At 42.3% G+C, this 12645-nt stretch overlaps 1 protein-coding gene across 22 annotated transcripts in view; it reads right to left on the bottom strand.

Annotated features, from left to right (window-relative positions):
* CLASP1 (cytoplasmic linker associated protein 1) overlaps window positions 1-12645 on the bottom strand; it is a 265789-nt gene that overhangs the window by 135341 nt on the left and 117803 nt on the right. The window contains exon 1 of one of the 22 annotated variants that reach the window (XM_057317125.1): window positions 10519-11338. The exons of the other annotated variants lie outside the window; for them this stretch is intronic. Coding sequence (XP_057173108.1) covers window positions 10519-10534 — 16 coding nt within the window. The 5' untranslated portion in view covers window positions 10535-11338. Of the gene's footprint in view, window positions 1-10518; window positions 11339-12645 lie in introns of those variants that run through there. 22 annotated transcript variants of the gene reach the window in all.

The following is a 12645-nucleotide window of genomic DNA, read 5'->3' as shown; positions in this document are numbered from 1 at the left end:
AGAGCTGGCTGCCTACTTGTCAAGATGCCTTGGGAATGGTCTCAACAACAGTTTTCTCAGGGTCACAGAAAAGAAATTAGGCATTTATAAGGAAGAGAAAAGAAAGGTAAATTAGGGATATGCCTCTGCTAAGTGGTATCAATTTTTAAAAACTGCCTCTCTGTAACTTAGAAGTTCAAGTCCAGGGCACAGGGTCAGCTGAGAGGTGGTTTGGTCTCAAGTAATCCCTTTGTCATCTTCTAGAAGTAACCTGGATGGATGCCCAGAAGCACCAGCCTCCTCACACTGGAGGCCCCTGGAGAGGACGCCTCTTCTGAATACAGAGAACACGGCATGTGTGTTCTCCTTCCCTCACCTCTTCAGCGTTACCAAACACGCCTGTGTGCCAGGTACTCTGCTGCGAGCTGAAGTGCAGACAGAAGAGTCAGGGTTCTTACTCGAGAGCTCAAAGCCCAGCATAGGGAACAGACAAATACAACCAGTAGCTGTTATGATTCAGTGTGATGTTTTGCTGAAGGAACACACAGGATATTCAAATGAATACAGAACAGGAGTAAAGGGAACAGGGCCAAATAAACTCAGCAAGGATCCACTGTGCCCGCCTACGAACCCTCCGACATGACTCACTCTATTACTTGTGTCCAGTATCGAGGGACTTAACAATGACTGGGGATGGGAGATGTTTTCAATGTGCACACATCTGACTTAATTCAGGAACACCTTGGACTACCGTGCTGAGTGAATACACAGTGGGAACAAATTCCAAAGACGACTCCTAGGCAGATGTCGGACAGGCAAGGGATTTCTGCCAGTTGCCTTCTGCACACACAGGGGTTCAGAAGCCCTACTACTCTGGGACTGCCCCCATCTTGGGCACCAAGGAGGAGAGGATTGAAGGCAAAGTCCCCAAGTCATGCCTAGCAGTTAGGGTTAGTGAAGTTAGTATCTCTTGACCAATCTGAAAGCCCAATTTAAATGGAAACCCTGTTAATACTATACCTTCCCCAGAGAAAAGAACCTAAAGCAACAGAGCAATACTCAGGTACAGATCACTCTTGAGGAAGAGTATCTCCCAGAGCACCTCAGAAAGACTATAAACTGGCCCCGGGAACCAAACCAAAAGGAAGGGAACACAAAGAGACTGCTAATATCCTGAGCATCAAAGCCATCCCCAGAGGGGGAATTAGGGAAGAGGGAATAAACTATCCTTACTGCTAGAACAGTGAGCCCCTGAGCTCTGTGAACACTTGACCTGACTTCGCATTAACATCTCCGGATGAGCCACAGGAACTCTTCGGCAGACCGAAAACCTCGTTTTACACGCTGTTAAGGACCATCATTCCCAGACTTCTGCGCGCTAGTGCTTAATCTCTGGAAAGATCCAGGGTAAAACAGAAAGAGCCTTCCCCAAAAGAGCTGTTCCTGCTTCCTCTGCCTGTCAGGTTCACAGAGCTGGGACTATCCTCTCGCCCCCTCTATTAGTCACCTAAGCCAAACTTCAATAGCTGGAGGAGGAGAAGGGAGGGAGAGGAGGCTTAAGGAAGTGGTCATAGGTATAACTTTCCTCTAGATGTCAAAGGTGTTCTGGGATAAAAGTCCTCCGGCCTTTCTATATCGTGCTTTAGCCCCCTGTCCAGAGCCTGATAGAAAGTGAATTTAATCAATTCACTACTGACTCATATTCTCTGGCCATGAGTTTTTGGCCACTTCTCAGGCTTTTTGTCTCGGGAACAAGATTATCAAAATCTACACTGAATCCTATGAAACAGATCAGTCAAGCTCAAGAGAGCTCAAAAAGAGAGCCTAAGGAAAAATTAACCATCGTAGTGAAGAAATGTTTATAGTCTTGTTTTTAAGAAAAAGAGCTCTTTCCTAGTAAATATCTCTAAGTAAATGCATCAAGAATTTAAGTCTGTTGTATTTTCTCCAACTATTACTGTTTGTTTCTTTAGTCCAACGTTCATTCAGATCTGAATAATTTCTTACAATTTGAAAAGTTAGAAGTCATACAACAGTTGGTTTTCTATGTTCATTAAAAATAGGGCTTTTGGATAACTTTAACACACACATGCTTCCAATAAATCTACTGCTAAGGCAGTAGTGCTTTTACTGAGCCTGTTCCTGGCTCCAACAGCTACCTAGAGTTCACACTGCTGTAATTATTCATTTAATTACAAAGCAAAAAGAAATATAAATCAAGAATAGCTTGTTTCAAAATTTCAAAGTAGTTAGCTTTCTAAAATTCTTTTAATTACATTCGGGAACCATTAATTGCAAACGACACTCAGGTTTGCTGCTGTTATTTGTCTAGAGAATGATCCAGATTGAGTATCTGCCAGCTAAGAGCTTCGAAGACATTCTGATGCATGGCCATGTGTAGAGGACACACAACTGCAGACTACAAACAGGAAGCAAGCAAAGGAAAGCTTAGGGAGGTATCAGTATCACGGAGGTTGTGAGCAAGTGACTTTTTAAGGGGAGAAAGTACAGGCAAATAGTTATATGACATAAGGTACAGGATATCCTTAGAGTTTTTTGTAAATTACAGGCATATTACTGAAGTTATTTGTTTGATAAGTGTCCTTTCACACTGATCAATTACTTCTTTTCCAGCCTGAAGCATAAGGTCAAGTGAGTGCACCACATTCCACCTGTCCATTATCTTGGCCAACCACTGAGGCCCACTCACCATTACCTTTGTAATGGCTTCCCACAGCACTCCCCCACATAATAATCATATTGCCCAATTTATGCCAAAGAAGACCAGTATTTCCCATCCAATTTATGAGCACTGCCATCCTATCCTCCCCTGTGTCTGCCTTTTGGGCACAAACACGACCTTACAGGGCCCTTCTGAGCACACCAGATAGGGCGAGGGTCCTGGACCCGATCACAGACCCTCGGGCCAGCTCAATACCATGCTCTGACCCAAGAGGCTGGGATTCTCTTCTAGTAGGTAATGGGCTCTTTAAAGGAAGGAGGAGGGGAAAGGGGAAAGTCACATGAGGAAATGGGGGAGGAGGGAGCGGGGAAGACAAGAGGCAGAAAGGAAAGAAATGAAAACAGAATGGAAAGGCAACAAGCGGTTCTCTTTCTTAAGCTCTAAGTTCAGGAGCAAAGCATTACTTTGCTTGAAGGAAGAACAGCCAAGATGATTTATACTTGCCACCTGCCCAACTGCCTCCTTCCTTTGTCTATTCATTCAATAAACGCACGAGGGATCTACCAGCTTTTGGGCCCTTTGCTAGGGCCTGGGAATACAGTAAGAACAAAACACGCATGCTAACTGCCCACAGGGAACTTCCAGCACAAAGAGTGAACACTTTGTTAACACAAATCTGTGAAAAGGGGGATCCGGGAGAACAATAGCATCCTGGAACAGAGGCAAGAAAAATTTCGCAGGGGGCAGTGAGAGACAGTTTGGAAAGGCGTTTCAGGTAAGGCCAAATCATTCTGTAAGGCTTTCACCAAAGGTATATCGCTCATCTACGAAAGTGAGGAGAATTACTCAGGCCTCTCTGTCATGCGCTGGGAATTTAAGAGTAGGAGGGGAGAAAGGGTCCAATTTACTACGAACAATGAAGCAAAAGAATGCCTCTGATTAAGCACCAGGGTACAGGGAAAGGGGCACTACCAGGAGGTTACTCTTCCTCTTTGAAAAGGTGCTGGGAATCTGTGACGCTTGGGCCCAGCCTCAAGGCCACGGGCGTATGCAAGCAGCTGCCCCACAGCTTACTGGGGCCTGACCTGCAGATAACTGACTTCAGTATAAAGCACAGTTTTCATTTCTGTACAAATAAGCCCAACTACACTGAAGATGCCAAAAATGAATATTAAGATAAAAAAGAGGGCTTTTTTCCCAATTTCATTTTTTAAAAAAATCAAATGTATACACCTATTCAACCTTGAACCTGGTTATAAGAAGACTTCATGAAGCCCATTCTAACAAAGTCACAAGAACTTCGCATCTGCCTGGCTCAATCAATCCTCTTCATTCCAAAGGTCACTGGGTAGATGTGTCCCCAGTGACTGGGCATCGGGCCAGATGGGACATCATACATAAGCAGTCGCGTGCAGCGTGGTGAGGTTATGGAGCTGCCTCAGCTCTCGGGTGGGGGGAAGCTGGGAGCAGCCTCTGTGTGTGTGCACGTCATGGGGGGCAGACCAGTGAAAGCCTCCTGACCTCAGAGCTATACTCACTCATGCTGAATAAAGGTTCTGGCAGTTCTAGCACTGGGGTAAATCAATTAGATGGTGTACAGTTTCCCGAAGGAAATGAAACAATAATTGGAGCTCAATCTTCCACATGGGACTCTAACCTTGGGAGGCAGAATGGAGAGTGGTGAAACGTACACAGACTTCAAAACACTCTCCAGGCTTCAAAAATCCTGGGAATGTTTCTTAGTTTAGACAAGTTGCTGACCTTCTGTGAACCTGTTTCTCATCTGTACGATGAAGATTATTCATATGACTTTTACTTGTATATTTAGAAGATGTTTTTAAAGTGCTCATTCTGTGCCAGGCCCTGAGCTGGGTGCTGACAACTCAGAGAACAAAACAGAGTCTCATCCCTATTCTCAGAACTGCCAGGCAGGCAGCATGGTGAGCCTTTGGAAAGCAAACTCCTAGAAGCTACAGAGGTCCAGAGAAGGCATTCCTGGTGAAGCCTATGCATCCTGAAAATTGATGCCTGCAAACCAAAAGGATAAGTGGGCTGTGATGAGTCAAGCATATTCCAACGAGAACAATGTTATCTGAAGACCATGACCCAAGAAGGCTGGCAGCTGCAAGGACTGGCGCCCCTACACGCACCGGTACACAGCCGTGTCTACCAGGAACCGGTCATTGTTAATAATGTAACTGTAATAATAACCCCAAACTTCTGCGTGGTAATAAGTTAGAGAAAAGTAGGGCATTTAAATTGTTATTTATTTCTGGGGCGCCTGGGTGCCGCAGTCAGTTGAGCATCTGACTCTTGGTTGCGGCTCAGGTCATGATCTCAGGGTCATGGGATCAAGCCCTGAGTCAGGTTCCACACTCAGCATGCAGTCTGCTTGAGACTCTCTCTCCCTCTGCCTCTGCCCCTCCTCGCTGTGCTCACTCACAAATAAATAAGTAAAATCTCCAAAATAAAGAGTTACTTATTTCTCACAAAAGTAATCAAAAGGTACAGCACAGAAGTTTAAGTGAATATCCTCAGACTAAAATTTTTACTATTGCTTAGGAAAGGGAGGAGTTTTAAGCAACTCTAAGGGCTGTGAACAGTCTGTATGTTGGTGATGAAAGCTAAAAGTACACTTCTATGAATCAACAACTAGTATTTCAACACCTTAGATAATTCCTGAATGTCACAGTAACAAAAACCAGTGTATCCTTTCACTGATTAAATATTCCTTTCTCCTTTCAACCACAGCACTTACTTCACTCTTGAGCTTGCCCTAAAAGGGCAATATATGTAATAAATGTCAGATATCAGATCTACACCTTGCACTCTTAACGGAAATGTCATTTTAATGACTGCTGTGCCAATAGTGACCCAATTCTTCTTTATGACCACATGAAAGCCCAAAAGTGAGTCAGCTGGAAAAATTCACAGCCAAATTTGGAAGTTTCCCACAACAATGTGACTGCCCCAAGAGCTACCTGCCTCTTGTGCAACAACCCTTCAAGTCAGCCATCCCCTGCTCTAACGACTTCATTCTCAAGAACCCAACAGAGAGAGGCAAATAATCATACTTCTGCATAAGAAGGCAGAGAAATAAGAGGACAGTTGAGAGTAAACACCTGCATTCTAATCTTACTCTCAATACCAGCCCCATGTCTACCCCAAGATACAAACCCACTTGAAATCAAACCCACGTACAAATCAAAATTCTAAGTTGAAATGTCCAAACCTATAATCATCTCCCTACCCTCAAAACCTGCCGCCCTCCAAGTCTCCTCCTTCCACTAGTCCTACCACCGCCCACCCAGTCAGTCAAGCCAAAACACAGAATTCCTCTCAGCTTTTTCTACGCTCTCACCATCTCCTGCTGTGTCCTCCCCTCCCACCACCCAAGTAATCACCAAGTGTGGCCAGGGCTGCCTCCAACCATCTCTCATTGTACTCCCTCTCTCTGGTCCCACTGAGGCTGTCCCAATTCAGGTCTTCCTCATCTCTTAGATAGATTTCTGTTACCAAAACAGTCCTCTATAACTAGTTCTCTTTGCCTCCAATTTTCTCTTTTAATAAATAACATTAGATGTTTTAAATACACAGAACATTAAAAACATAATAAAAGCAATTAATCCTACTCCCCAGATAAATTATGTAACCTTTTTCAGAGAACAAAATTAACACACACATAAGCATGGTTAAATATTTAAATATCACCAGAAGAAAGCAAAATAAGAACAAAAAGTTTTCTCTTCCAATTCCCTTCCTCGTTTCTGGGTTTTTGTCTATAATTGGGACGATAACAGAGTTACAGAAAAGAGAGGTCCCAATACCCCACCCTCAGACTCCCTATTATTAACACTTAACACGTTATTGTATTTATTATAACGAGTGAATTGATAATGATAATTATTATTACTCAAGCCCATAGTTTATTCCAAGTTCCTTACTGTTTTCCTACTGTCTTTTATTTGTCCCAGGATCCCACACTACATTTAGTCATCATGTGTCCCTAGGTACCTCTAGGTTATCACAGTTTATCCCACCTCCCTTGTTTTAAATGACCTTGACAGGTTTTTGGGTTTTTTGTTTTTGTGGGGGTTTTTTTGGTTTTATTTATTTATTTGAGAGAGAGCACGCTAGAAAGAGTGTGCAAGCACAAGCAGAGGGGAGGGGCAGAGGAAGACTGAGCAGCAGACTCCCCACTGAGCAGGGAGCCCTGAAATCATGACCAGAGCTGAAAGCAGAAGCAGATGATTAACTGAGTCACCCAGGCGCCCCTGACCTTGACAGTTTAAAGCAGTACTGATTCTGCAGTTTATAGCATATCCTTCAAAATGGGTTTACCTGAGGCTTTGGTCATATTTAGACAGAGCTTATGGGTTTTACGGAGGAAGACCATAGAGGTAAAATGCCATTCCTATCACGCTGTATCAAAGCACATTCTCTCAACAAGCCTGCTGATGTTGACCCTGATCACCTGGCTGAGGCGGTGCTGGCCAGGTGTCTGCACTGTCAAGTTCCTCTTCTCCCCCCTGTCCACGCTGTACTCTCTAGAAGGGAGTCACTGTGCACGTCACACACAGAGTGGGAAGTCAGGCTCTCTGCCTCGAGGATACTTACGCATTCACGAGTAGCTACGTGAATGATCTGGAGCAATTCTGCAGAGGTTTCTCTCTTCTCCCCCATTTCCATATTTATTCAATCAATTTTTATCAGTACGGACTCATCAATACTTATTTTATACTGTGGTTTATAATACTACATATTTTACTGCTTGATGTTCCAGCTGTGGCCATTGGAAATCTCTCAGTTGACTCCTGGGTCCTTTTGTCATAACCACATCATTGTTTTCCTTTGCCTTTGGAGCACTTTCTTACTTCCTAGCACAACATGCAACAGGCTCATAGTCTCTGCTCTGGCCCTAGAATCAGCCATTTCCCGGAGAGCCCCAGTGGTAGTGAAAACCAAGATCTGGGCACCGAACTGCAGTTTCTTTTTAAGGGATATTATTATATATCTGATTCTGCATCTTGTTTTTCTTAAGAGAGTTTCCATATCTGTGCAAAAAGATCAACCATATCATATTAAACCTAAGTCCAACTTCTACCTCCCATCATATCATCAGATGCCGCAGTGGACTGTGTCCCTATATCACACAGGACAGTATCTATGGGCGAGGTCCTGAGCCAAATTATCTACACGCACTGTCTCACTTTCTCCTCCCAGTGGTGCAGGACTTGTCACCAACTCACACAGGAGGAAATGGAGGCTGAGGGACAGGAAGCCTGCCCCGGGTCACGGTGCTCTTCAGGCGCCAGCACCTACACTCGGTCTGAGGGGTTCCAGTGTCCATGTGCTTACTCATTCCTGCCTCAAAGTCACTTGTGCATTTACAATCCAGTCACCCAGACCAGCAGTCCCCAAAACCACTTAAAGGGCTTTTTTTTGATGGGGACATTTTTTGATGATTCACACTAGTCTGCATCGAAGAATTACAAGGGAAAACTTGTCAACTCCTCACAGACCTACATTTTTTTCACTTACAGGACAATCCTTTATTTTAAATTACATCTTATTTTTCTTTACTGGTGTTAATGGTTTTATGAAATACCAAGAGATAAAAAGGGTTGGTTTAAATCTTGCTGTTATATTTGGTGACCCTGTATTAGTTTCTCTCCCTGCAACCCAATTTTTAAAGTTTAACTCTTGAGCAGTCAGTGGCCTACAATCAAAATTTTGGTTTCTCAGCTCACCATACGAGGTACTTGTCCCTCTTCTCCTATACTCCCCCACTCCAGCAATACCAAACTGCTTTGAAAAACAAACTCGTCATGTTCATAGTAAAATTCCACCTCCCAGAATTACCTCCCTCAGCCCCTTGCTGGGCAAACAACTGCCTAGGTACATCCCACTTCTGGGGCATCTAAAACTTGTAATGCCTATTTTAATGTCTCCTTGAATGCTTTCATTTTTAAATTATTCCCTAAGACAACTACTAAAAATAGCACACTTTGAGAATCAAAGAAAGAAACAGAGCCAACGGTTTATCCTAACGGCAGGCAAGAAGCACTGAGGTTGCCAGGAGGACTGGTCTAAGAAGGCAAAATCCAGGGCTCTGTTCTCTGTCCAGCCACCAAGCCAATTATAGCAAAGCTGACACCTCCTGTGTCCGTGTTGGAAAGCTACTCTGCCTATTACTCGTTAAGAAGCTGCTCTGAAAAATCATAAAAATAACCAAAAAAACCTTCAGGAAAGTGCTCTGAAAATACTAAAATACTTGATACACCACTGTGGTAAAATGGCTGGTATTCTATTTTGCACGTTGTTCATGGGCCTTTTATTAATCACGGACTGACAGAGGAAGATTCAAACAAGCCACTGCTCCAAGAAGCAGCTTGGAATCCTCGTTTCAGACTGTATTTGCAGTTCCTGAGGGTAAAAGTTACCAATGCTTAGGAGGCTACATTTCAGGTAACAGCAACTAACGAGGTAGGCAACTTGAAAGGAATTATCCAGCGAAAGGACAGTCTATTTTAAACTTCAATCCACAGGCTTTCTCCATGGCCTTTGACACGACATAGTCACTCCCACAATTATTTTGCCCTGTTAGAAAAAAAAAAAAAAAGTCCAAAATACAACAACGGAGGACAAATGTCACTTGTAAGAAACACACTTTCAAATCCTCAAATGAAGGGACCTAAAAAAGGTTACTTCAGAACATGAATTATTTAACTCTCCTGCCCAGGTATTGATTTCCCACAGCGGCTTAACCTGAATACAGAGTACTGTAATGAAGGATGAAATAAAAAGGAACACCAGCACTATATACTTCAAATTCTCAATTTTAAAATATAACACACAGAAATGCGGCTTCTTCCAACATGACCATTTGCAGCAAACGTAACCAAAGTTAGCTTAAGACAGACAGACACATCGTGACCATCGGCTACAAAATAAACACAGAACAAACGAGCGGGACGTGTGCCAGTTTCCCCTGCAGTGGGAGGCAGATGAACACTTGTTATCCACACAATTTTCCTCTGTGTAATACCTGTTTCAGGTGAAGGGTCTGGAAATATCCTTCAGAGGCAATAAATTACAAGGCTGCCAGGAAGACCACCCCCAGGAAGGCAGGGCAGCCACACAAGCTGTTCGCATCACAGGAACAGCACTTTCTCAAACATAGACCTGTTCACATGGGAGTTCTCTCAAAATCACTTCAGTGCTACCAAAACCTGGGGCAAACCTCCATGCCAAGACCGAAGGCTAATCAGTAAGACTTAGGCAAACACAGTTCTTTTGTAGTTTTTCAGTTCCATTCCTGCATTTTTAAAATGCCAGTCTTCACGGGGAAGGAAAAATGAGAAACAGTGATTCTCAAGACAGAAGCAGCGTCCCTACACTGCTAAGAGTTATGTGCGTTTTCTCTATTCACTGTTGAAAAATCTTAGAAATTTCTGGCCAGCAGAATCCTTTCGAGATAGCTTATACTCAGTAACAAATGTCTTATTATCGCAAAATAATTTATTTTCATAACCCACATACTGTGAGGACAAGAGCTGCAGAAAAAAAATTTAAAGCACAAGAAAGAGAGAGATGAAACACAGCTCATCTCGCTTCTTGTGTCCACTTCCTCTTTCTCCCTAGCTCTCCAAGGTCAACATTAATGTTAATACATCTGTCCATTTCACAATTTTTTCCCTGCCCACATGGGAATATTCACAGCAATTCTTCTCCTAAGTTTCATCCACAAGTTTTAGTTATCAAAGCAACTACAAAATAACTTACATATGTTATTTATTTCCTAGCAAACCTGCAATAATTACAAACGCATTTCAAAATACATTAGAATAGCCTACCTTTCCCAGTAGTCATGATTGTCGGGGATCTTCGTACAATACAAACACTGCTCTGAAAGCTATACCTACTCACAGCAACTTAAGCATCAGCCAACTCCCCACCCACACGACTTCTTCAGTGTGATCTGCACCAATGGCAACTGCCACCCTCTTCCAAAATAAAAGCCTGGACTATATATAAGTGAATATTTTAAAAGGGGGACTGAGTGGGAGGTGAACCTTCTCCATCTGACTTTACTCATGTAAGAGAGCCTTCTTTAAAACTGGTATTAAAAAACATTTTTAACCGACTATCTGATTTTTCCCCTTGAAAAAACAGGGAAGAACATTCCTAACATAAACCTTAAGTAAGAATAATGTCAAAAAAGCAAGCTCACTTCCACACAGAGGATGAAGCTGTCGGCTGCAGCTTAAGCTACTTAAACTGGTATCAGAAACAGTCTCTCCCAGGCTATTTTAGGTGGTTCTGTCCTTATGACAGCACCGCATACTTGCTAGCCTTACAACGTATCATGCCTGGATCTGTGACTATGGAAACACTTTCCTAAGATACTGAACCAGAACCCCAGACCTTATAAAATACAGAGTCTAATAAACAAGCAGGCGAGGGGATGGGAGCCCACTGCACCTGATCCACTTATTCACAATCACTGTTTGTAGGCTACACAAGATAATAATGGCTTGGCTTAACAAAGAAGACTCTCAATTCACCATTAAATGAATGCTTTGTCCTAGCTACACCAGGCAACAATTCAAATCTTACCTAACAATTCAACATTGGTTGCTTTCAGATTTGCACAGGTATTTCTCATTTCCAACAACTGAGAAATATCTAACACTTTTCAAATGATACAATTTTTTTAGTAGAAAAACATAAGGCAGAATGCAACTGGCAGCAAAACAGTGCTCTAGATACCTGCACGTATAAGAGTTGATAATTTTATGATTATCCATTATCTAGTTTATGGTTTTGTCAAGCAATCAATATTTTGTCTTTTTCATTAGCTACAGGTTTATTATGGCATTTTCACGGCTTTAACCGCATGATACTTTCATTCTTTCCTCATAAACATGTTAGCTTTGCTCAAGAAACTCAAAAGCATGCACATTTTTAACCAAATTAATGTCCATGGGCCTCACTTCAATCAAATCTAATTAAAGATCATTAAGTGGCCACAGATAAAGGACATTGACTAGTCTATAATTACTGGCTCTTTCATGTTGAAAATCCAATTCTCCTGTGAGCATAAGCACATCTGCATGATTAGGAGAAAGACTTACATAGAAAATAATTTGCTTTTTGAAACCCATGGAAGGCAAAACTGTAATTTTTGCTTCAAGGGGTTTGCTAATTATATGCAGACGGAAAAAAAGAAAAAGAATCATCTATAAAACAACATATTTTTAACTCCCATATTCTTGCCATTCAAAGCTGAAAGGCCTTTGGGTAACCTAGCAACAAAAAAGAATCCTACAAAGATGAAGTGTTCTATTACAGATAGGACATTCCTTTCCAATTGCCACTCAGCTGCTTTTCCATTACTGTTTTTTAGTCACAATTCTGCACTTAAAAAAAACTAAGTGCATGGCTTTTACATAAACATAGTCAATTACACATCTTAGAATAACCTAATTTTGAACAATGTCAAGAAATAGAACCTGCGATGAAACTCATTTCTTCCCTACAAGTATCGCTATTACATTAATAGTTTCTTTCAATTTAGCTCAAATCCAGAGCTTTTCTTACTCAACGGTTCCCGTTCATAAGTAACAAAAAAATGACAAATTTCATAAAAATTAAAAACATTGTGGGGCGCCCGGGTTGCACAGCGGTTAAGCGTCTGCCTTCAGCTCAGGGCGTGATCCCGGCGTTATGGGATCAAGCCCCACATCAGGCTCCTCCGCTATGAGCCTGCTTCTTCCTCTCCCTCTCCCCCTGCTTGTGTTCCCTCTCGCTGGCTGTCTCTATCTCTGTTGAATAAACAAATAAAATCTTTAAAAAAATATTAAAAACATTTGATTACCAGCCAAGTAAAAAAAGACAACCCACAGAAGAGAGAAAAATATTTGCAAATCACATACCCAGCAAGTCTTATGTCCAGAAGATATAAAGAATTGGGGCACCCG

The sequence above is a fragment of the Ursus arctos genome, unplaced genomic scaffold, assembly GCF_023065955.2.
Source record: "Ursus arctos isolate Adak ecotype North America unplaced genomic scaffold, UrsArc2.0 scaffold_1, whole genome shotgun sequence".
NCBI lineage: Eukaryota > Metazoa > Chordata > Mammalia > Carnivora > Ursidae > Ursus > Ursus arctos.
The sequence above is the reverse complement of the archived record's forward strand: the minus strand, read 5'-3'. Positions and strand labels throughout refer to the sequence as shown.